General features: G+C 34.8%; 1 protein-coding gene across 1 annotated transcript; it reads left to right on the top strand.

Annotated features, from left to right (window-relative positions):
• The first annotated feature begins 1,451 nt into the window (after positions 1-1,451).
• Positions 1,452-25,746, top strand: LOC146531104 (uncharacterized). Its single transcript, XM_085199187.1, has 22 exons — positions 1,452-1,549; positions 11,624-11,684; positions 12,154-12,323; positions 12,774-12,934; positions 13,483-13,621; positions 13,958-14,119; positions 14,515-14,572; positions 15,326-15,546; positions 17,377-17,479; positions 17,925-18,052; positions 18,345-18,632; positions 19,132-19,287; positions 19,450-19,572; positions 20,195-20,470; positions 20,769-20,992; positions 21,258-21,441; positions 21,994-22,189; positions 22,582-23,166; positions 23,604-23,785; positions 24,378-24,567; positions 24,886-24,999; positions 25,233-25,746. The coding sequence occupies exons 2-22, from the start codon at positions 11,639-11,641 to the stop codon at positions 25,301-25,303; spliced, it is 3,777 nt and encodes a 1,258-aa protein (XP_085055313.1). The 5' UTR covers positions 1,452-1,549; positions 11,624-11,638; the 3' UTR covers positions 25,304-25,746.
• The last annotated feature ends 1,427 nt before the right edge of the window (positions 25,747-27,173 follow it).

Below are 27,173 nucleotides of genomic sequence, written 5' to 3' on the forward strand. Positions count from 1 at the left end.
ATATGCGGATAGACCGTGAAGTTAATGAAAATTTGGAATAATTTATATGTCTAACAAAATTGTATATAAAATAGTTTTATTTAATATGATATTATCACAGAACTTATTAAAATGTTGCAATATCTACGAAATAGTTGATTATAAACGTCCGTGACCGTAACTGGTATTCGTCTAAGCGACCATCACTTGTTAAATAGATAGCTAAACATTAAAAATATATATTATATCTATCGTGGCCCAGTTGAAATATGTTTGTCTGACTTTAAGCAATGAGTGCATGTTCAAAATTTACTCGGGGATCATTTTGAAATACATATTCCTATTTAGACAAAATCCAAGTTGTCAAAATTAATGGAAATTAAAGAATTGAATGATCATGCATGCGCCACGCATTTATCTTCCATTCTAGTGTAACCAGAGACAAGCTAGTGCCGAATTTGTGGTAATTCCTGTTGAGTAGAGTAAGTCTACGTCGCGCTTTATTTACCAGAGCGGAGAAATGAATATTTATCAGGTATAGTTCTACCAAATCTGGATCACAATCACAACCTTTCCATTTTCAGTCAATCGCCAGTAGGTTCTTTATGCGTGAATATAAAAATGTGCAATCTATGTATATCCTAGGTACATACATATATAAAACTCTGGTAGTCGACTGACTGATAGACGACGTACCAACTACTGGACATAGAAAGTTCAGATTTGGTATAAGATACTTTAGGGAGTGTAGGAGAGCACTAAGAAAGGAATCCTTGAGTCCTACGGGACAAAAGCGACGAGCCACCACTAGTAAATGATGTTTAGCTTGCTGAGTGTTAATTACCACTGTCACAATATAATCTGTTTTAGAACAAGTTTTCTTTCTAAGTGTAAATCTCATTTTTGTGGATAAATAAATTATTTTGGCTGTTATTTGTTTTTCAATATCTACATTACATGTTATACATACTATCATCTTACCTTTTACCATTCTCTCATTTAAGTTTTGTAAAATATCTGGCCCGCTAGCACGGGAGCCGTACTGGCTGCTAAGGATTGGAACTCATGACGTCTACAGTCAGATGCTGCGCCATGACGGCCTCAATTTTTGTCTATCGTACACAAGGTACGAATGGTAAAAAACAAAAAGTAAATAATAACTTAAAACAAATGTACTTAGAGCGTAAAATTAAAAAACTTGATAAGATAAATAAAGTAAACAATCTTCTCATTATATTTCACACATTTCTACAACTCACAATTTACATTGAACCCACAATCATCACGTATAATGTATTTTCTTACTATTGCACCATAATGTATCTACATAATACATGTCAAGATAAGATTTAGAATGATCAAAACGCACCCACGAATCATACTCGACTTGCCAATATATCAGTATAGAGCGAACACCCGCACCGGGAGGTGTCTTTATTGGCACTAAACGAAAATATACTAAGATATCATATATTTTAGAGTAATTATTTAGAATTAATTATTAAAAAGTGAATTTTTATTGGAAAATATGTGTTTTTAGTGGAGTGATCCATTACGGAAAAATAGAACGGTTAGTATTTTTTTGTATATATCATATATACCTTATAATTATAAAGAAGGTATTGTAATAGATTTAAGAAATGTTTTACTGATCAAAGCCTAACCGCGGCGTTGAGTTTCGCCACTCAACACGCAATGTCTCGAAAATTTTGCGAAAAGTGGGAAACGGAGCCTTCACACTAGGTTCCCTCTACCTGCTCTGCTATTTGCGATATATCTGGAAGCTATTTATTTATTTTACTATATGTAATGATTCTAGCTTCGATTATTACTTACAGAAAGAATTTAAAATTAAATATTTAAATAATATACCTATTTGTTTTTTTTCGGTCTAAACCTACTTTTTTGTACAAAATCAAAATTTTCTTGTTTTAGATATCTATAATTTACAATTAATTACTAAGAATGTATGTATTGTTTCTTTTTTAACTTTTACATTTTTAATTAGAAAAAGCAAATATCTTTATTGCTTTCAAGATTAATTTTCCACAGTACTTCAACATACAGTATAATTGAATTCCTGAAAATTACAATCAAAATCTTACCTAAATATTATTATTAATATGGTATACTTTTACTTTCTATATTTTTATTATTACTATTCTTTTATTTTCTACGCTTTTTTAGGAATAAAATAAGTATAAAATGACTGATTGTAAACGCGTCGGTTGTGGGTCCGACTGTTTGTTATACGGAGAAAAAAAATTAAGTATTTTATAATTTTTTTTTTTTCGCTCTGGTAAGAAGACAAGGCGCGGCGTTTAAAAACTATGGAATATATAGTCATCTATTAAAATTATTATTAAATTAAGACGATTTTTCTTTTATTTAAGAATGTAAATATATAATTACAGTTATAGCGTTATTTTTATTGTTTATCTATAATTATATTAGTTACTACCCGCAATTTCATATTCATGAATAACAACACGTAAGATCTCGTTTTTATCGTTCCCGTTGATATTTCGAGAAAACTTCTCTACAATTACAAAAGGATGATAATACAAGGACCGTTTCCGTTACTGCGTGACTGACAGATAACGCACATAAGGAAACGAGAAAAGTTAAGCTACCAGACTGAGAAACCTGAAATTTAACATGGATTAGGAAGTAGGAAAGCATTAGCAGAGGATTTCTCGAAATTCCTACGAATTTCTACGGTATTTTCCATTCAATGTAAATCAGTTCAAGTAAATGACACCAACGATACAATTATGCCAGCTTATTTGTATAATGGACATGAGTTTGCAGGTTCTATACAAATAAATATAATAATAGCTCAAGTGCTAGACTTGTTTGTAACAAGTGTCATTTCTAGTTGATTAAATGTTAAATATTTCTAGACTAGGAAATATAATTTTAGATTCCAAATAAAAATTATATATGAACATAATAATGAAATATGTAGTTATTTACTGTTCGATAAATTATATTTCTTAGAAACATTACATAGAGGATAAATAACGGAAAAATCTTCTAAATATATTTTTTTCTTAATATAGGTATTATATAACAATTATTATCTGTAAATTTATTAAAACTGCAGTGGTAGAGTGGCAGAGTTTCGTAATGTAAACTCGATATTTGTGGGCTCAATCCTGACACAGAGGAATAAGTAAATCTCATTTCTCTTCTTTAATATCAAGACAGAGTTTAGCTCCGCCATTCAAAATAGCTATTAATATGCAATAGGGCATATCTATATATATAAAATCGAAAGGTCACTCACTCATCACGAAATCTCAGAAACTACAAGTGCTAGGAATGTCAAATTTTGCATAGGAGTTACTTATAGGACGTAGGTGCTCGCTAAGACGGGAATTTGCAATATTCGACTTCTAAGGGGTTGTTTTTGGGGTCGAAAGTTTGTATGAAACTTCGTTACTACAAATGCTAGGAGTCTCAAATTTTGCATAGACGTCTCTAGGACGTAGTCATGGAGACAGAAATTAATAATAACATAGTTCACGCGGGTGTAACCGCGAGCGGGTCGCTAGTTTACCTATATACTGTGAGGAGAATATGTGAATATTGGGTTCCCTCTGCCTACCCTGCTATGTGTAGTAAAAAGATAAAGTCAAAACTCAAAGTAGAGTTGAATTCGCTTAATTCCACATGTAAGGTCCCGAATTCGATGGACAAGGGGGAACAGAGAATCTTGACACTACGACTCCTATCTTCTCTGCTGTGTGGAAAAAAATCGCAAAACTGAAAAAAAATAACTGAGAAATCAGGAGAAATCATATGAATTAAACTTGTATTAATACGTACAAACTTTTAACTGTCGTTTTAATGACCGTCGGAATCTCATTAAATGCGCAATGTTTACTTAACATTATTACATTTTTTCATAATTCGCTCTAAAGACAAATTGCAGGTGGAAAATTCTGTTCGGAACATATGTACCTAAAAATATAGTAAAATACCTTATTGCCACATATTTGTTCAATCTGGCTGTGTAACCTCGAATATTGATATATCTCTAGACATTTTAAATATTTTTTCTTATTATGTTAATATATTTATTAGTTACGGTAGATACGCTAGCGCGCGTTCAAAATATGATACTTATTTTGAACTTGTGGCTTATTGAATAACATGATATGATTTAATATTTACAAATTCGTTTTAAGTATAGGCCGTAGTCGCAGCGGCATAACCGCGACAGTTGTGGGTTCAATTCCCACTTGGAGGAATTTCTCGTAACAAAAGAAACCGCGGCGTTAACTTCTGCCACTTAACACGCTGCGTCTCAAAAATTAGTCGGAAGTGGGTATCGGGTACTTTGAAATGTTAGTAAATGCGTAGCCATTTATTTCGCATACGCGGTTAATAAGTTATTCCGTACAAGTTTAATATGAATGTCAAGGCGAATGAGGTCGATAACCACGAGCGAGCGGGCGAAGCTAGCTTTGTTTATTTATAACTACCTGTCACATATTAGGATTCCGTATATCAAACCGCCTGTCCGTCTGTCAAGACCATTTAACTCAACATCGCGTGGAGGTATCACGCTGAACTGATCTAAGTCTACGGTTATTGGCATATTCCTACCCCGTAAGCCTATAAATTGTGAAATTTGGTGCAAAGTGAAAACTTAGTATATGAAAAAGGAAAAAATACACTGGAATAAAAAAAATATATAGATATTTCATAAAGGAAACTCATTACAAACTCATATTTTTGTTGTTCATTTTATACACAATGAATTGTTTGTTTGTTAACCTAAAATACTAAAATGGATACGAAATCCTTGGTGGGCGATTCCAACTCGCACTTGCCTACTTTTTTGCTATTTTTTTAACTACACACATCGTTTGTGTAGTGGCGGAGTATGCAGAGAGAATTTGCAAATGAGACATCCCTTTTTCTTTTTTTATGTTTTTTATATCATATTATGTTCTTTTGTTATTTATCACATTTTGTAGAATAAACAAAAAGTAATAAAAACGCACTCAGATCTACAGTTTTCGAGCATCATGACCGTTGAATAAAACCTAATATTACAAATCTTTTCTTCGCATAACATTATTCCAAAGCCGAGTATACTTACAGATATAAATTTGATTTTTATTTGTGATATAGACTAAGAATTTTTAAATTGCTTTTAAATATTCATAAATGACAAGGCAATATGACATCGGCGCGTGCGTTTTTATATTAGCATATTCAAATAAGGTACTCTAAGGACAACTTTAGTTGTTGTGACATAAATTGAAAAATCAAGAAAACGTAGACTAAATAACACTTTAAGCTAAACATATGAATATTGTTATCGGCCTTGGTATAAACTTGTATTATTATATTAGTTTACAGTCTAATACCGCAGCCTCCGCCTCTTAAGTATTAAATTCATAAAAATATATAATAAAAAAAAAAATATAAGCAAAATATTGCGCAATATATAATACCTATCCTACTTATATTATAAATGTAACAATTTTTGGAGATTTTTGTTTAATTTTCATGCAAAAACTGCTGTACGAATTTTGTTGAAACTTTACAGTAATATAGCTTCAGAACAACGAAGAAGTTACAGATCTATATAAAGATTTTGTTTAACTTGGATATAATATTAACACTAGGTTTAAGCTGACGAAGCCACTTTTGGGTTGCTAATTCGCTATTATAAGCATGTCTTTTATAGGTACTTAAAAATCCTTGAAAATCACATCTACAAAACAGCTCTACCAACAAAATTACAATATATTAACAAAAACAATGGTATATAAGAAAACATATTTTGCTTAAATCTTAGTAATGTTTAAGCAAACTATACCATATTTCAATAGATCTTCATACAATCGATGTATCATATTTTGGCGGAAAGCAGAGAGCTAAGTGTCTCTCTCTGCGTTCCCTGCTGTCGAGTAAAATTATATTAAGTGAAGGATTACTGAACTGACCCAACGCGACGTAGAAAATGATTTCATCATCAAGATTTTGCATAAGATGACTAAATGTTTTAAATTAACAAAAAGACAAAGGAATACCTTGTTTGTATAGTAATATCAGATTTATTACGAAGATATCTTTTATCTTTTTATTACTTTTTAAGATTACATTTAAGAGGTATAAAATAATATATGACATAATTAATAAACATACTATGTGGCTTCATATACTTACATTATTTTTTTAAAAAGGAAAAAAAAAAAATTTAATTAAAATTAATATAAAAATACATCTAAAAATATATTTAAAAATACTATACAGCTTTTACTACTTAACCTATAGCTAAACAATGGTTATAAGTTCCAAATGCATTAAAGACAAAAAAATATAAGAGATCTGGTTAAAAATATTTCCTATGTCTAATGTAATTCTATTCTAAGTACTATGCGTTACTTCCTGGCCTCGATAAATCTGGTTCATAGCAGGTATGTAGACCTTGTGTACAGCCACGAGAGGGACCTTGATACTGTTTTCTACGACTTTAATACATTTTGTTTTGGATAATGAGACCTGTCGGCTAGTAAAGCTTAAGTTCAATGTTAAGTTCAAGTATTTGGTCTAAAGCCCTTATTTATAAGTCGCCCTAAATTCTGAGATCGATCTTAAGTTCCCATTTTATTCACGAATTGTAAATCTATAAACGAAAGCAGCATCTCAAGATCGATATCAGACTTGAGGGCTGCTTATAAATATGGGCCTAAATGAATGACAGCTCTGGCCACAAAGCAAGGCAGCCGTCGCAGGGGCATAAGCTGCGGTTTGATTCCCAGTCGAGGAAATTAAATATATAATAGTTTTATTTCCTCGCTCTGGTAACTAAATAAAGTGAGAATGTTAAAAACCGATTAATTTTAAGGAAAATTCCAAGTGACTTGATTATTAAAATTAGATTTTTTCCGATTTAGGATTAAGATTCAGAATAAAAAATATTTACGAAATATTACAACGTTTATTTTCATTCGCTTAAGTAGGTCACCTAACAATGTTATCATGTTGTTACATATTGAAAGATGTGTTTGAATAAAATAAATATTAATTGTTACTGTAACGATTGCATATAAATAGAGTAATTAGTCTTTAATTTATTCAAAATTTCAAATACCCTAAATAAAGTTATTATTGACAATATAAGTAAATTATGGATGGGTATTTAAGAGATTCTTGCGGTGTTTAACTCCGTTGCTCAATTATATCCAGTCATTGAATTGTCTACGACCACGAAACATATTTTTCCTGAATAGCAGCGTAGGCACAAGGAATCTATGATTTGTATTGTTACTAAAACAGAGTAGTGATAATAATTCACCTTAAGTTTTCTGCCGTCATTACGAAAAAGGGCACAAATAACATTTTGTAAATATCGAGAAAATGAAGTTTAAAGTATTTTTTGGTTTTGTTCAAAAAAAACGACAATAACATTGGTTTGTCGAAAATGTGCAAATGTAAATACTTGCATTTATATAGTAAGTATAAGACCATGTATAATAAATAATTCGTTTATTTTTTTTCAGCTTAACCTTTAACTATGGACGTGATTTTTTCATAACATACATATGGACGTCGGGTCTGTCAGACCAGTAGCCACCAGCCACAAACGAAAATAATATTACATACATACAAACGCTACGGTCTCTACATACCTCTTTCGCCTCGTCAACTGTCATCAACTGTCTTCATACATGCCCCCCGGGGGATCCCATGATCATGCTTTTTACGTAACCTTCCTCCAGTATCTTTGATACTGTGTTTTCGAAGGTCAACCGAGGTCTCCCCCTACCTCTCTTACCGCTCACTTTTCCATCATAGATAGTTTTTGTCATTCTTTCATCACTCATTCGTTCGACGTGCCCAAACCAGTTGAGCACGTTTTTCTTCATTCTCACTGTGACATCCTCGCTAGCACCTGCCAATCTGTGTATCGCATCGCATATCCTAACGAAGAGATTGCATCTTCATGGCATTCATCTTTCTTTCATTCTTCTTCTGTAATACACACGTTTCGCTGCCATATAACAACGTCGGAACCAACACTGCATTGTGTTCGGCAAAACGCGCAGCTGTGCTGAAGTTTCGCCGTCTTATCAATGCAGCTAAGGCTCCATTAACCCTGTTACCGGCGGCTATACGCCTTTCCACATCCATCTCGTATCTTCCATCTCTACTGAACATACTCCCTAAGTATACCACCTCGTTCACTTGTTCTAATATCTTACCATTCACACTGACATTGCATTCCGTCCTCTCTTCATTTCTTTCATTCTGGCGTAACTTTTTCTAAATCTGCAGCAAATATTAAAGTGTCAATGTACAGGGAACACTGACACTTTAATGTTTGCTTTGAAAAATTTTTAATGCTACCCCGAATGGAGCTATTTAAAACTGTAATGTTTTGCCCGCGGCTTATTGTTTTCAATCAAAGTTTTGTGCCTATTGGTGACAAACATATACAGGGACTGGGTCATACTTATGCAGCCATGCGTGGCATACCTCTCCCCCTTCACTTCATTTTTGTTCACTTTTTTAGTAGTGAAGACTGACAATTGTGTCTTTTCTTCTACACCAATAATGCTAAGTTGTAAGTATAAAAATAGGTGCAATTGCCACTAATAAGCCTTTAATATTTAACATACACGCCAATTACGCTTTTTCAATAAAATATTTTAAAAATATAGAAGTGAGTAAAAGTAATATCTCACAATGTGCCCTTTTGCTACACTATAACTTGCAATATGGTGCAGTTGTGCCCTACAGGCTTATAATATCTCTGTTTATATTATTACTAAAAATACTCAAAAAATTAGGCAGATAAATCATGTTTTCCTGATGCCGAATATATATTTAACTCAATTTTGTAGAAAATGTTAGTTGTGCCTCTTTTCCTTATGACGGCAGAATTGAACCCCAACAGTCGCATATCCCACAGCCAGACACGCCTCTAATAACGAACATACCTACAAGTAAAGTAAATTATATTATTAGACAGACTTAGATTAATGCAGCGCTTTGCCTTTTACTGTTACTATAGCGAGTCCTTCTCTCGAGTCGCATTTAATCGAACCCACTCACACGCTGTGGTATGACTGCCTCAAAATAAGTAAAATGACTTACATATACTCGTAGGTATTTTCAAAGACGGTGTTCATGAAGTGTATATTAATTTTAAGATAGTTATAATTATGACAGTATAATTACATACGAGTACGAGTAAATTGCTGGAAAAATAAAGGAAACATATATTACAAGTCACTTTGAATTTTCTGCTTTGTGGGCACACCTTGCACAATATTTTTTTAGCTTGATGCTGCTTCCTGCATGTAGAGATTGAAGAGTATGCTTTCCAATAAAAAAAGAATTATCGAATTCAGTTCAGTTCAGATATCGAGTTATTCGTCCATTGGTCGCGCACATACTCATGCATAGTATTGTCAGAAATGGATGATATTAAAATCGAATTGAGATTGGACCACACGATAGTGTTTATCGTTCATCTTTCACCTTCAGCTATCAAATAAAAAAAAATAATCCAAATCGGTCCAGTTAAAAATTCTGAGATAACAGACAAAAAAAAATAGAATCGAATTGATGACCTTCTCCTTACGGAAGTCGAATAAAAATATATATTTTATCGATAAATAGAAAAAAAATCTATACCTAATTTAAAGCGAAGTTAGGGAATTTATTGCGGGGCCTGGGGAACGGAGTGTCTTAACACTAGTTTCCCTCTGTCTACCCTGTTACAGCGTGAAATAAAAAATAAGTCTCAACAATTAAGAAATCTTACTCAATAAGTATTTCAAGTACGGACAATAAGTACCTACCTACTATTAATTAAAATTTTGTACATACACAAGTTGTGTAATGGTGGTTTATCTTTTAAAGTCGTCTGTTTCAAGTACAATTACACAACAATAGAAAAAAAATATTAGGCCTCTAGCTACTAATAAATAATGTATGTTGTATATGTTACATACATATACAACATACCTTTCATCTTTGTTTCAGAGAATTTTAAAGCATGAATTTAAAAATATAATTTTCTCTCGGTACAAATATACAAAAATATAATAAGTTAATATATACAATATCAAATAGTTTGCCAAAATAGATTGAATAAATGATTTGGAACACACAGTTCTACTACTAAGCAGAGCAATTTCTTAACCTTCATTTCCCATTAAAGTGCAGGGTTGAGTTGCGACATTCAATACGCAATACGATGTATTCGGAACAGTGTTTAGCACCGGGCTCGCGGGTTACCTCTACCTACCTCGATACATATATATGTATATATATGTACATATGTACATTATCAGCTCACGCAATACCTGGGCAGGTCGCTACTTAGAACACATACGTATACATAAAATCATATTTCAATAATAGTATTTAATTTGAATCCCTTGTAAGATATATACATTACAGTCAATTGTAAACATCCTCCAACCTCCTCACGCTCGGTGGTCGACTGACGAGAAGGAAACGCGGTCAACGTACTAGGCACAGCTGCTACTTCTTGCAAATTATTGATACGTATAAAACACTTATGTTTGTTTTTATTCTGTTTTGGTTGATTGCGCGGAGAATGGAGATATAACAAACGTTTATAAGGATTTTTGATGCCGTCGTGGCGCAGAGGGACAGCATCTGAAGGAAAATGTGACGCTTTTGGTTTGGATGCCCATTCGCGATAGTTAATTATTTTGATTTTTTTGCTCTGGTAATAACCACCACCACCACCGGTCGTTTTGGTATCCGAATAATTTTCCTCAAAAAATTGTACCAAATTCTAGCTCTATCTAACCATTTCATTAGTATAATTATAAGAAGGGCTACAGGTTCAATACTTTGTCGGTGTTATAAATACATTTTAAATATATAAATATAAGTAGAAGTTAGTAAATTGATGATCAAATGGCCGGAAACTCCAGTAGTAGTGGACATCATATAGAACACTAGTATTACTTACTATACGAGAGGGTGTTGATCTTAACATATATTTTACACAAGGAGTAAATTATGAAGACATTCTGTTCGTCGCGCACCGCCAAGTTTTCGAGATATTCCGTTTTGAGCAACGAAACTTAACGCCCCTCTTTCTCTTGTTAACGGAGCGGGGAACGGAATCAAACCCAAAACCGTTGCGTCACTCCGACGGCCTCTGACATTCATTTTCTTATACATATTATGTAGTATTCTAATTTTTAACTTCTCGTGTTAATAATTGCTTAAAATATTATATTTATGAATATTGAATAATATTGATTTGTATGATGAGAGGTAAATTACTCTCGGCGTGGTTAGGCGGTGGCCTTGAATAGAATACCTACTAAACTATTTTAAAATACATAGTTGCATCTGCATGTAAAGCTAGGCCTTCTTGATGCCGCCGTACGGAGTCTTACTGTAAGCGTGACGGTTGTGAGTTCGTCCTCATTGTGAGATTATTTTAATTTCCTTGCTCCAGTAAAAAGACATTGCACGGCGTTGAGTTTCTCCACGTAGCACGTGTTCAAAATTGGGCGGAAAGTGGGGAATGGCACGTTACAACACTAGATTATTATTCACTGGTACTTAATATAATTGTTGAGAGTCCACAGTTTGAGGATTTCATGTATATTTTGTTTTTCAGTCTCCAAGTGCAGCGATGAACAAAGTAACGTTTACTGTCAACGGGGAGCCTGTCGTTCTATGTAAGTGTTAAATAAAATGTACACGTGCGTGTAAACGCAGGTGACAGGTTGTGAGTTTGATTCCCACTCGAGGAGCGGAAATATTTAATATTTTCATTTCCTTGCTCCGATTATGAAGCAAAGCGAGGCGTTGAGGTCCGCCTCACAACACGCAATGCTTCTAGAACTTGGCGGAAAGGGGACGAACGGGAACATAACGAGAACGGATTATCTTAACACTAGGTTCTCAGGGCCTCTTGACCTATGAACGAGATACAGCGTGAGTAAAAACGGAAAGGGTGTAAGTTTAGCTAAAATACATATAGATAAATCTCTCCAAATGTTTATTAATACTGTCTCACTGAAAACATGATGGTTGTGGATACAATTTCCCACTCAGAGGAATGAGTTATTTTCATTTCTTTGCTTTGATACCTACAAATAACCCAAAAAAAACCTGGCCCTATTGCTTATCTTAACCTTTTCCCAGCTGGAGCGGAAGTATCGCCATCGACATCTCTCAATGACTACATCCGGAATCACTTAGGCCTGTTCGGCACGAAGGCGATGTGCCACGAGGGAGGCTGCGGGGCCTGCATCGTCTCTGTTACCAAAACTCATCCGGGAACCAAGGAGAGACAGACTATGGCTGTTAATTCTGTAAGTGTTATCATACAACCACAATTTGATATAATCTTTATATGTATAACATTCTTCTCGATATTTTTGTGTTTTTTCAGGAAATGATTTTTAGTTTATTAGCATTTTGTTTTATCCTGCCATATAATTTAAATACAATCTAGCTACAATAATTTTAAGATTTTAAGTGACTTCTTTACAGCCTCTTTTACAATAAAACCAACAAATATTATTTAAAAAACCAAAGTGCCGCAGTGGCGCAGCGAGAGTGGGACAGCATTGTGGGTTCGATTCCCACCAGTAAGAAAATCATTATATTCATTTCCTCGCTCTTAAAAACCACTTAAGAGGCAATGACCCGTGAATTGAGCGGAAAATAGGAAACGGAATGTTTTAAAACTATTGCCTACTCTGATAAATGCAAGATACAGAGTAAGCTATCAAAAATACAAAAAGCAAACATTTTATCAGTGTCTAGTGCACATCCTGTCATGCCACGAGTGGGACATAACCACTATAGAGGGGGTGGGCAGCCGCCGCGATGGTTACAGCGAGCTGCAGACGCGCCTGGCCTCGTTCAACGGAACCCAGTGCGGGTATTGCACCCCTGGGTGGGTCATGAATATGCACAGGTTGGTTTGGGCTCAATTTGTATTTAATTTTTGGTTATATTTGACATCAGTCGTCGCGGTGCAACGGTACCTACTGCGTCTGTCTGTAAGCGCGAAGGATCAGGACCACGCACGGCGTTGAGTTTCGTTATTAGCCACTCATTATCTCGAAAATTGGGCGTAAAGTTAAGTTAAAGGAACGCAGTAGTAGTCCATTTTTTTATAAATTATATTTTTACTTGTTATATTATTTATGAAGTGATTTCGAATTAGGAGATGATGATATCAGAAGTAGTATCTATGTTCTGTAATCTTATCCTCCTTGAGTCTATTAATAGAATAAAACAAATAAAAATATTCTTTAGTTTAATGCTGTAGGCAGTGTAAAACCTGGGAACCTAGTTTTAGACATTGCGTTTCCAGTAAGACACTTCCGTCCCCCATTTTCTTCTGAATTCTGAAGGCATTGCGTATTAAGCGACGGAAATCTATGACAAGTTTTGTTCTCTGTATCATAGCCACTGGCCACATGGCAACAATATTCTTAGTAACAATATTTTTTCGAACAGTTTATACAAAAGTTCCAAGAAGAAACTAACAATGATGCAAATAGAACGATCGTTCGCTGGCAACATCTGCAGGTGCACTGGGTACAGACCTATTCTAGATGCCTTTAAGAGTTTCGCTACAGATTTGGATAATATAAAGGTATTCTATTATAGCAGTTTATAAACAAATATGCAATCTTGGAGCCGCGGCACAGCGTGCCACGGCAAATGCGATGATTGCTTATTCGATTCAATCTTGGAAGAATTTTTTTTTTTATTTCGTCGCTCTTGTAGCTCGCCTCTCAAGACGCAATCTCTGAAAAATTCCAACGCAATGTCCTGTGCGTGGAGAACGGAGAAACACAGTATTGTTAAAAAGAGTTCTAAGGAAGGTCAAGTGTTGCTCTTTTTAAGAATAAAATTTACAAAAATTCGAGGTATTATTTTTTGTTTGTAGATATTATACATAAATATTTATCCCGCAAAATATTTACAGGATTTGGAAGACTTGCACGAAATTAAATGCGTTAAAAAGTGCACAAAACAAAAAGATGAGGATGAATGGTGTTTCATAGAAAATGATAAGGAATCCCTATTCGGTGTGAACATGGACAATAGTCGCTGGTACAAAGCCTATTCGGTTAACGATGTTTTTAATGTAAGGGTTGCATCAAATTTAATTACTTAGTGAGCTGTAAAGTTCTTGTTTTGAAGGTATAAATGTGAATTATTTCTTGATATATCCTATTTTTTTTCTTCACGTGTATCCCGCATATAGCAGGGTAGGCAGAGAGAACCTGGGAACCTAGTATTAACACACCGTCATTAAGTTGTTCGGTTATTTCCGTTAGTTTTAGCTCCGAGTTCTGAAGCGAGCGAGAAAATTGAAATATTATCTAAATATATCATTTCCTCGAATGGAAATCGAAGCCGCAACCTGTCACGCTGGTGCGAATTACCCATAAACAGTTATGACTTCCTTTTTCATAGGACTATATAATTGTACTATCAATACTTAGTTAATAATAAAACTATAATAATTAACATATTTAGATTCTCAAGAAAGAGGGTACAGACAGCTTCCGACTAGTAGCGGGGAATACGGGAAAAGGTAAACTTTAAGTTGATTAGAAATATAAATGTAATAAATCCCCTCCGATGAGTATCGGACGTATCACGTGAACGCGTGCCCCACTGCGCCATATTCATTATAATGGATCATGATGGAGGTTGACCCTTTACACGTCGCGCTTATCAGTGATAACTACATGTTACGGAATATTATCTGCACATTGCGGAAATTAAATATTAAATATTTTCATTTTCTTCACTCTTGCGTCAAGGCAAAGCGCGGCGTTGAGTTCCGCCATTCAATATGTAATGCCTCCAGAATTTAACGTGAAGCTAAAAAAAATAAGGAATATCACATATTAATCGTAACTATAACCGGCCATTACGACTATCACATTAATTTTTTACCCCATATGCCTAGTAGGATGGACAGAGAGGGCCTAGTGTTAAGGCACTCAGTTCTCCGTTTTTTATTAGATTTCAAAAAGAAACATTTCTAAATAAAAAGAACTCAACACCAGTTCTCAGGCAAGTCAAAAGTGGCGCAGGGGCACAGTGGTGCGGCTGTCAACGCGACAGGTTATGGGTCACCCACTCGGTATAAGTTATTTTCATTTCATCGTTCTGGTAACAAGATAAAGAGCTGCGTTGAGTTCCTCCACTTAAAATACCATCTCTCTAAAATTATGCTACGCGTGAAGAAGGGAATGTTTTAATACTAGGTTCCCTTGACTTACCTTATTATATACGGGATATAGCGGGAAGCTATTTTAAACGTGAATTTATGTTCCAGGTGTATATCAAATAGAAAACGAGCCTCTAGTATACATCGATATATCATCCATAAGTTCTCTACAAGACCAGTTCGTGGATGAGAATCTTGTACTCGGTGCCGGGCTCTCCCTGCAGCAGACCATGACGATATTTGAAAAACAGATGAAAAACGAAGATTTTGCTTATTTGAAAGATTTTCATAAGCATTTGGAGTTAGTTGCTAATGTTCCTGTTAAAAATGTAAGATTTTTTTTGTATTGAAATGTTGTCTCGTTTGAGTCGAAGTTTCGATCTATATTGAAATTTCAATTACGACTGATTCAATGTCATAAAATTGTGATTTTCTGCTGTGTTACCTATAGACTTTTAGATCAGTCTATATTTATTTACTTATTAGCTTTTTTGTACTACGAAAAAAAGGTATCAAAATTGTCGCAGTGGAATATTGTTTCGTTATGCAGTTCATAATCATCGTGTTTTGTAAACACGATGATTATGAATCCCCATTCAGATCAATAATTTGTTTTTATTTCTGATTCGAGCAGAGAGAGGAGAACTGAGCAATAATTTTTCAAAATCCCACTACCCATAGCAGACGGTAGGCGCGCATATCTGGTATCCAAGAAGCACGAGTCCCAGTCATGCGATTTTAAAATTTTTGTACGTTTTCTAAAATATTTTATACTAGCGGACGCGCGCAGCTTCTCTTGCGTATTTAGGGGTGAACTAATAACCCATGAAACATGTTCAATGAAATATTTTTAAGAGTCTAAATTTCAAATTTTATAAAAATTGGTGGCGATTTAAATATTTTTCCATACAAACTTTCAACCCCTTATTTGCACCCTTAGGGGGTGAATTCTAGAAAACCGTGAAATATATGTTCAATTAAATATTTTTAAGAGTCTAAATATCAAATTTTATAAAAATCGGTCGCGATTTAAAAAAAACCTATACAAACTTTCAACCCCTTATTTGCACCCTTAGCGGGAGAATTCTAGAAAACGACTTAAAAGTATTTAATTGAACACGTGTTCAATTAAATACTTTTAAAAATCTAAATTTAAAATTTTATAAAAATCGGTGCCGATTTAATTTTTTTTCCATACAAACTTTGAACCCCTATTTCACCCCTTTAGGGTTAAAATTTTTCAAAATCCCTTCTTAGTGGATGTCCAGAATACGAAAGTAAACTTTTGTCCAAATTTAACGTTTCTACCATTAGCGGTTACGGCTGTGCGTGCGTCTTACCTCAGTCAGTGAGGACAAGTCCTTTTATATATATAGATTAAACGTCATGATGAATCTTTGGCTAAAGAACATTTTAGATCGCTTTCACTTCGCTTTTTCTGTCATAACACTGTTACAACTGTTGAAAGTTGTTTCATTGTTTGTTTGTTTGTTTTGCTTCACACTTCGGTAGTTACAAGTGACGATGTACTTTCAATTCAATTGGCTAAACAGAATAATATTTTTTAGCTGTGTCCGTTACTCAACATGTAATGCTTCCAGAATTTGGCGGAAAGTGGGGAACGGAAGTATCTTAATAGTAGGTTTCCAGGTTCCCTCTGCTTACCCTGCTGTGTGCAGGAAATAGTGTGAAGTTAAAAAATGTTTCAATAATGTTGCATAATTTGCACAATATTTTTCGAATAATATTATCTTACTTTTATAATAGCTTTTGATAAGACAAAAACACATTTCGGAATAAGCTCCTAAAGTACCTACGATTATACTTACATTATACAGATAACAAAATAAAATACGATATATATTTTTTTATTTGATATTTTTTTATGATTTAATGTTAGCGGTGCTTAAATAATAACAGCGCTTTAACGTGGTCGTGCACAAATGCACAGTCAAAAATACACTCGAATTGATAACCTCCTTTTCTTACAGAAGTCGGTTAAAACGATTACTTTGCGAAATGCCTCCAATAATAGATTTTCTTGAATATCAACCATGAGTAGGCAGCCATCAATTATTTATTTTTATGACTTCAATAAGCAATGTCTAAAAAAATAAAAGAGGTAAAAAAAATATTTAATTATGAGGTATGTGTTTCAGATCGGTACTATTGGTGGCAACTTAGCAATGAAACACTCCCATCCTGAATTCCCATCGGATTTATACGTGATTTTCGAGACGGTTAACGCAACAATTACCTTAGGTAAGTATTAAGAATTATTACTTTTTATATCTTTGTATAAAAACATATAGTGAAAACCCGGAAAAGCGGGACTCGTACATGAATGGTTCCATACCGAAATCAGCTTCCCGCGCAGAACAGGTTAGGCAGAGGGAACTATTGTTAAGGCCGTTCCCCACTTTCCGAATCCTGGAGGCATTGCGTGTTGAGTGGTGCAACTCATTGTACGCAACGGTGGGTATCGAACCCACGGCCAGCTGCGTTTAGATTAGTTTGCATGTATATACAGTTATATTTTTATTGTTATTCCTGTAAATATTTTTTATAATCCAGTATAGTGACATCTACTTTAAATAAAAGAAATATTTTAACTTGTTTACTTAGACTATTTAAAAAAATAATAAAATAATACTTTATTAATGAAATGAAATTGAACACTTAAATTAAACCTGTTAGTACTTTTTAGTGGACATGAAGCTAAAGAGTATGGAAATGAACATGGCGGCATTCCTGCAAACAGATATGAAAGATAAATTAATATTGAACGTGAAAATACCGCCTTTGTCCAGCAGCCACCTGATAAGAAGCTATAAGGTATAAAACACATATTATTTCAGCTTCGCGCTGTATTCCACACACAGAAGGTAAGCCAAGAGAGTGACAAACTTACATAGATACAAGTGGACTATGAATGAGCAACTGTTCGCTACTGATATTTTTTTTATTAAAAATAAAAAAATATAAATAGTGATTTAGAATAGTATCAACCTATTATAGAATAGTTTTAATTCATAACTACCCTAATTTTTCTCTCTGTTTTCTTGTATCTTGTTTTCTCTCTGTCCTGACCATTTTGATCCAATGTTTATAAGAATATTTCTTCCAGATAATGCCTCGAGCTCAAAACGCACATGCGATAGTAAATGCCGGCTTTCACTTCCAAATAAGTCCGAAGAATACAATCATATCTTCCAATATAGTATACGGCTCTATAAATCCTAATTTCAACCGCGCTAGGGATGCAGAGAAGATGATGAAAGGCCTACAGTTATTTAGTAATGGGACTCTCCGAAAAGCACTAATGATGTTACGGGAAAGTTTAGAGCCGACAGACTCTCCGCCTGAGCCCGGGCCTTTCTGTAAGCAGGCCATTGCTTTGGGTCTATTTTATAAGGTATCATATAATATTGATTTTTAAGGTATCCCGCATATAGCGGGGTAGGCAAAGGGGCATTCTGTCTCCCATAAACCGCCCAGTTTTCGTGACATCGTGGTTGAATGGCGGAGACTTATGACAAGCTTTTTCTTCTTACCATGGTAAGGAATTGAAATTAATTCATTTGGGAATCGTTCCCACAGCCCGGTTACCATCAGCCATTTATTTTTTAGTAATATGTTTTGTGTACAATAAATGTTAAACGGAAGTGTCTTAATGGTCCTACCTAAAAACCTAGTCTCCTAACTCTAGCTTCCCAGGTTCCATCTGCCTACCCTAATAAATAGATTTTAATTTAAATGAAAATACTCGTAGCATCTTCTAATTAGATCTCATTCTCAAACATGATATAATTATTTTTGAGAAAAATATAAATAAATCATATCAAGTCACTGTGAAATTTATTTATCATAAGAAATTAATTTATGTATTAAATATATAATTTTTTCCACATCAGGCAATATTATCCATCGCGCCGGATGTGAACCCGCTATACAAGTCGGGTGGCGACACGTTACTGCGCCCTGTCTCGCGCGGGACTCAAACCTACGACACTGATAAGAGCGTGTGGCCGCTTAACCAGCCCGTGCCTAAACTGGAGGCTTTAGCGCAGGTAAGAGAGGAGTCGATGATTTTTTTAATAAATACTTTAGTTGTTGGCTGACAAACAACAATTTGTTGTAGTATTTACGACCCCGTTTTTCCGAAGCGGTCACCCTGACCGCCGGTCAGATATTGTAAAATCTAGTAGTAATGACATCCCACTACATTACAGTGCGCAGGCGAGGTGACGTACGCGTGCGACGTGTCGGGGGGAGCGCGCGCGGTGCACGTCGCGTTCGTGCTGTCTACTATATGTAAAGGAGTTATTAATAAATTCGACGCAGAACAAGCTCTGGTAACTTGAATAAATATATTTATTTCAATAATAAAGCAATAATACAATTAAGATTTAAAAATTAAAAAAATGAAATCATCTTCATGCTGTATTCCGCACACAGCAGGGTAGGCAAAGAGAACCTAGTGTTAAGACACTCCGTTCCCCACTTTCTGCCGAACTCTGGAGGCATTGCGTGTTGAGTGGCAGAACTCAACGCCGCGCCTTGCCTCGGCATTAAGATTTAAGACATTGCGTTTTGAGTAGCGGAATTAAGCGCTGTATTTTTTTTGTCAGAAAATAATTCTTCATCATCATCTTTGAGTAATAATCAAATTTACGTACAGTATTCGGGTTAACATGACAATATCCCACTGTGCCAGCATCCATGCACCCCTACAATCTTATTTTAGTATAAAACAGTTTTCCTATCGTCATTATTTTCAAAATTTACATTTATTATGATAGAAAATAAATGTTACAATTTAGAAAAGTTTATTTTTAATGATGTTAATGAACCATCAAACGAAATATATATAATTGTAATTAATATTTTTGAAGCATTAAAGAAAAATAAGAACAAAATTGAATCAATAGTTCGAGCGTGACCTTTTTCAAACTGGCTTTTTTCTTCTTATTCCAGAAACTTCCAGGTGTAGTAGCATTCTTTACAGCCGAAGATATACCTGGTACTAATAATTTCACTCCCAAAGATGTTCCATGGCAGACTGATGAAGAAGAAATTCTTGCTAGCAAAAGAATTTCTTATTATGGACAACCAATTGGCTTAATAGCAGCAAGAACCCGAAAACTTGCATTGGAAGCTGCCCAAATGGTAAAAGTTACATACAAAAGGGATAAGGCGAAACCAGTAATGAGTGTGAAGGAGGCCTTGGCTGCGCCTGATAAAGAGAAGAGAGTGAGTTTATTTTATTTTAATTAAATATCTATATTACATATATATCTATATCTATATTACATATTTTATGGCACAGATTTTTTTTTTGGTTTTTTCTTGTATGTTGGTATAATTGTTTAGTAAGTTTCATTATTAATCTTCTTAGAGATTGTAAGGTAGAGTTCATTATGAAGGACAGATATTTGTAGTTAATATTTCACAGCGTTTCACTTAAAGCAGACTTTTTTGAATTTTGTAAGTACTTTTTATAAAATAATTTGCTTGTTTAACATTTATTCACTGTCTTTTTTACTTTCAGATACGTCAAGACATATCAGTGAAGGCAACTGACAGAGGAACTGACATTCACCACACAATCAAAGGCACGTACTTCATCCCGGAACAGTACCACTTCACTATGGAGACGCAAAGCTGCTCCGTATCCCCGGAGGGTATGGGAGGTGTGAAAGTAAGAGCTGCTACACAGTGGATGGATCTGGTGCAAGTTGCCATCGCCAGGACTCTTAATTTACCAGTAAATTGGTAAGTAACGAAAATGGAAACTAAGCAAATTATATACAAAGTATATTTCGTCATCACATTATTTTGTCTAGTGGTACAGTGCATGGACTCGGACTAAAATCTCGATGATGGTGAATTGGAGTCTCACTCAAGAAAATAAATTATTTACATTATGTTCCTTCTTGTTAGTGTCTTACATTAGGTTCCTTCTGACTATTCTGATATATGCGAGATGCATCATGGAGCAAAAAAAGAAGAGAAAAAAATAGATATATTTAATTTCCAGTGTCGATGTAGTAGTGGACCGTGTAGGCGGTGCGTATGGCGGTAAAGCGTCTCGCTCGTCGCTGGTGGCGTGCGCGTGCGCACTGGTAGCGCACAAGTTGCAACGACACGCGTCTCTGGTTATGCCATTGACTGACAATATGAACGCTATTGGGAAACGACAGGCCTGTTACGTCGAATATGAGGTAATATATATTTATATTTTATTCTAATTAATTTATAGAATTCCGCCATTACCATTAAAAGCAAAGAAGAGATATCTTGATTGTCACTTAATGATCTGTGTTAAGAGAAACAAAAATTTGTGCTATTTTTTATTTATTTATGTCTTTTATATGATCATATCAATTCACACAACGTTCAAATTCACATATCGTTGCGATAAGTTTAGCCATATAACACGTTTAGCCTCTTACAAGGGGCCAAAAGTAAAAGTAAGCAAAGGGTATAAGGTTTTTTAGTTTCATGCTGTATCCCGCACAAATGGGCACATGTAGGGTGGGCAGAGGGAACCCCGGAACCTAGTGTTAAGACACTCCGTTCTATCGTGTAAATATAAGCTGTAACGTTACAGTATGTAACTATACATATATAAGGACTGTATGTATATATCTTAGATGAGGACAATAATGAATGATATATTTAGTTTTTTATATATTCTATGAAAGCATGTTTTCCTTACTTCGTCCTGACCTTACATTACTTACGTGTGAGAAACTTTTATTCATTGTCAACAGTTAGGTGTAAATGAAGGAGGTGAAATACAGTATGCAGACGTGTCATATTACTGCGATTGTGGCATTGCGTACAGTGACACGTCTACTGGTGACATCGTCAGTACACTATCGCTGTACTACGACGCTGCTCGCTGGAGTGTTACTGGGTACAGTGTGCTCACTGATAAGGCTAGCAATACTTGGTGTAGGGCGCCTGGTAAGGATATCTTTATAATTGATGCTATTTTTATTTTTATCAATATTTAAGTTCATAGTAATGTCCATGTGCGTAATTTACAATTTTTACCAATCTTTAAGTTAACATAATCTTTTCAACTTTGCAAAATTTTATTTCCTTTTTAGTTTAACACTCTTTAGATTTATTTAATTGCCCATTATAACGTATATAAAAGTTACATTGATTTCCTCGCCTCGCCTTGCGCCTCGTACCCTCTGACTTGTGATACAAAGCTGACCGACAGCGAGGTGAGGCGAGGGGAGAACGAGAGGACATAGTGGCGCCGTCCTCACTTTCATACTCGCATTGCCTCGTGTTGCCTCGTGGAAGGTGTGAACCGAGCTTTAAATTTAAATAAAACAAAATTTTAGCTACAACAGAAGCTACAGCAATCGCTGAACACATAATCAGACGTATATCACACATAACACAAAAAGATCCACACGAAATTCGCAAATTAAATATGGACAAAAACCACGCTACTTTAATGGAAATGGTGGAAACATTCAAAATGGACACAGATTACGATGAAAGGTTGAATCAGATAAAAGAATTTAACAGAAACAACGCTTGGAAGAAAAAATCTTTGGAATTAACAGTAATGTGTTTCCCCATGTCGTACTTTGGGAACTTCCCAGTTACAGTGTCAATTTACCATGGGGACGGTACAGTAGCTATTTCCCATGGTGGTATAGAAATGGGTCAGGGTATAAATACTAAGGTAGCTCAAGTTTGTGCGTATACTCTGAAAATCCCATTGGATATGGTGAAAGTTAAAGGGGCTGATTCTTTTGTGTCCCCAAATTCTATGGCGTCTGCTGGTAGTATTACAAGCGAGTGTGTTGCATTTGCTACTGTCAAAGCTTGTAATGAGCTTCTGCAAAGAATGGAGGAAGTTAAGAAAGATATGGATGAACCTACTTGGTTGGATGTTGTTGGAAAGGCGTTTGATGCTGGTGAGTTTGTTATTTTTGACGTAAGTTTTCTCAATTCAATCCTCCATTTCTCAAATGTCAAGTTTTTAAAACCAGTTTGATAGCTGTTTTTCGGTGGGGATAATAGGCCAACTATACTTTGACACTAGATCAAATAATTGTGATTAGTATATTATTAAGAAAAAACAAAATAGACGTCTGACTGTAAATACAGCGGCTGACACCGTTTTAGTTCGATTCCCATCTGGAGGAACATAATTCGTTTTTTATTAATTTCTTTGTTTTGGTAAAATCTCAAAAGTGGACGATGCGTGGAGAACAAAAATAAAGTGTCGTATAGCAAATTTAAGCAATGTACTATACGGAAGAAAGCTTAAGCGTATTAACGTTATATTGTTATATATTTTGTTTATTTAGTATGACAGCTCTGTAAATTTAAGGACTTAAATATATTTTAGGGGTAAACCTCCAGACAAGCTCCACAACATCAGACAAAGATAAGTTGACTAGCTACACGGTGTACGGCGCGTGCTCCATTGAGGTGACTCTGGACGTACTCACCGGGGAGCACGTGCTGGAGCGGGTCGACTTACTAGAAGATACCGGGAGAAGTCTTAATCCTGATCTGGATGTTGGACAGGTACGTGTGACATGGTCAAGTACATAGGAATTATTAAGAGTTGTTTGTAAACTTGTGACTAATTCTAAGTGCGGGGGGTGACTTCGACCACAAATCCAGAGGGTTATATGAAATGATTAACGGTATCATATTGCTTAAAGCGTTCTCCGATAAATTAATTATCCAACACATAAAATACGTAGTACTTCCCGAAATTAGCGCGTTCAAACATTTTTTTAGGTAGATTCTTAGTACCTACTGAATACGAAATCCAGTGCTAAAAGCTAAAAAAGTTAACTGAAACTGGTGAAAGGCTATTTTACGTAAATCCTATCAATGAAACCCTCTGCACCTGCGGTCACATTTCCCTCGGGAACTTAAAATGTCATAAACAAGTCTTTGTTTTAGTTGAACACGCGGACGAAGCTGGTAATCTAAAAAATATATTCCCACGTATTATAATATATTCCCACGCATGGAGACCGACACCACAACCATCGATATAGTCACTGACCCGATTGCCTCTTATGTCTGTATAATACATATGGGTGTTTTAACGTAGTCTGTAGCGGGGTAAACGCAAACACGTTAAATAAAACAAAAAATATTCCAGATCGAGGGGGCTTTTACAATGGGCCTTGGTCTCTGGACAACTGAACACCTTATTTATAATAGCAGTGGGAAGTTACTCACAGACCGTACGTGGACATACAAGCCGCCGGGAGCTTGTGATGTCGCGAGAGACTTCAGAGTTAACTTTAGGAGGAATTCTGTTAATCAATATGGCGTTTTGAGGTCTAAAGGTAATTTGAATTAAGAAGAATGTTTGTATTTATTTATATTATAGTTTTTTTTAATCACGCTGTATCCCGCATCTACCTCATCATATGCGTGACAAGCAGGCATAGGGCAGGTGATAGGAACCTGGAAACCCAGCGTCAAGACACTTCATTCCCATTAAGGCACTTCTGTTCCTCACTTTCCGCCGAGTTCTCAAGGCATTGCATATTGACAAATATTTCCATACGAAAGAAGGATACATCAATCGAGAAAAAAAATAACCTTAGAAGTTGGTTCATAATATTTATGTAGACATAATTATATTTAAACATTCCTTACAGCTACAGGAGAACCAGCTCTGGTACTAGCAGTATGCGTAACACATGCGTTACACAACGCCGTACTCGCCGCGCGGACCCACTATGGACATGATGACAAGGAATGGTTGAATATAGGTATGTACTATTTACAAGTTTTAGCGTCACACTGTGTCCCGCACACGGCAGGATAGGCAGAGGGAACCTGGGAATCATATTCATATACTTATTGGGAAAAATATTTCCTCTGAACAGGAATCGATCCTACAAGCGTAGCGTTTACTGTCACTCTTTGTGCCGCTGCACCACTATGGCATCAAAAAGTAGATACCTATATACCTGTACTCAATTAATATTTTATTTTATTTCAGATACACCGTACACCGTGGAAAATATTATTAAAGCGATTTCACCTAATATAGAAAGTTATAAGCTAAAATGATTTTATTTAATAATAAAAGAAATAACAGTGAAACTAATAATGTTGCAATTATTATGTAAAATATATTAATTATAGTATACGAAGACGTGGTGTTGCGTTGTGGCGCTTCGCTGTAGCACAGGCAAGCACAGGCACGCACAGGCAAGCATTGATTCTATTCTCATTTCTCACTCGATGAATTAATTACTTAATATTTAAATTTCCTCGTTCTGGTAACAAGGCGAAAGTTCAGCCACAAAACATGTAATGTTTCGATAATTCGGTGGTTTTGGAATTATCACACAAATACTCCGGTATCTAACACTAAGTTGCCTAGCCTGCTATATGCGGGATACAGCTTGAAGCTAAAAAAATAATATACGAATATAATTGGACTATCAGTATAAATGTACCTATCTAAATAGCTCTAATCTTATTTCTAAATAAATATAAATAAACGTAAATATTATATTTGTTTTTTTTGCTTAATATTATTTACTACGTAAACGAGTGATGTAAACGCAACAGGTTGTGGAATCGATTCTCACACGAAAAAATTAAATATTTACTATTTCTATTTCCTCGGTCTGGCAACGAGGCAAGCACGGCTCAACACGCATTGCTTTGAGAATTCGGTCGAAAAGTTGTGAACGGAAGTTGTCTTAATGGGAAGGGATTATCTTAGCACTAGGTTCCCTTTGCCTACTATACGGGATACAGAGAATAGAACAAAATATTATGTTATAAAAAACAGGTTATACAGGTGGAAGTGTCAGCACCACATTAAATGGAACAATTTTAACTACTCAATAAAAGCCTAGTACAATTAATTTATTTTTTCCAAAAATTTTAGTTACTTTTTTTTTCAAAATTTAAGCCTACGAATACCGTTCTAGCAAATGTTTATATTAGAAGCACTTTAATTACTCTGATCTCGATAGTGAAGAACAGAGTGACTAAAGTCTACTCTGCGCCTTACCGATATTAAATAGAGTACATTAATAAAAACTACAGTTAATAAATTCAACCATTGCTGTACAAGAAATAAAACACAATATATATTTGTAATTACATTTAACAAATCATTATTAGTGTTTAACATAATTTATATACAGAAATAATGCCATTCCCACATCTGCTTAAACCACAACCAGAGTATATTATTTTAAAATTAATTTTATCGTTATAATTCTTACAAAACTTGACAATTGTCATCGTTGTTGATATAGTTGTTGTTGACGATGACGATAATGTTGTTGATGGCAATGATGATATTGTTGACAGTATTTCTCAATTGTAGGTGTGTATCCTATATCTTATAAAACAAAGTCGCTTTTTGTGTCTGTCTGAACTTTCTAACTCTTCTTCTTCTAAACCACCCAACGGATTTGTATGCGGTTTTCACCATTAGGTCAAGTATTTCTCAGGGAAGGTTTATATATAGTTTATTATTTGTACATTCTTATGTAAATTAACATAAATACGATAAATGTGTATAAAGTCCTACCCGTTGAGACACTTTCGCGCATGCGCTGCTTTAATGGTAAGTACTACATGAAAAAAATGTACTGCAGTATTGTTCCTCTTAATAAGATCTACAAAAAAGTCCGCGAGAGCATATTTTTATCTTTTAAGGATAACGTGTAGTGATCATATTTCTGTCTAAAAATAGTAATTTCAATATATTTTTTATTGTGAGTCATATTTTTCCATAATGGTATTAATCCTTATCCTTTAAAATACTTTATTAATTTTCTACGTTAAACGAAGATAAAATTTGCTTTTTACACAATTTCGAAATTGCGAATAGTTTTAGAGAAAAACGCATTTAATTGTTGACACATCCCGCCGTTGACACATCAGCTGTATGTTACTCAAGTTTCGCTTATCC

Source organism: Heliconius melpomene, chromosome 16 (genome assembly GCF_056956725.1).
Source record: "Heliconius melpomene rosina isolate 202511_hmr_F chromosome 16, ASM5695672v1, whole genome shotgun sequence".
NCBI classification, from domain to species: Eukaryota; Metazoa; Arthropoda; class Insecta; order Lepidoptera; family Nymphalidae; genus Heliconius; species Heliconius melpomene.

Bases quoted from the DNA above. Each gene is read 5' to 3' on its own strand.
- LOC146531104 (XM_085199187.1), top strand. From the start codon at position 11,639: ATGAACAAAGTAACGTTTACTGTCAACGGGGAGCCTGTCGTTCTAT. The intron at 20,471-20,768 runs GTGAGTTTATTT...TTTTACTTTCAG, and splicing joins CGCCTGATAAAGAGAAGAGA to ATACGTCAAGACATATCAGT. The intron at 24,568-24,885 runs GTAATTTGAATT...CATTCCTTACAG, and splicing joins TGGCGTTTTGAGGTCTAAAG to CTACAGGAGAACCAGCTCTG.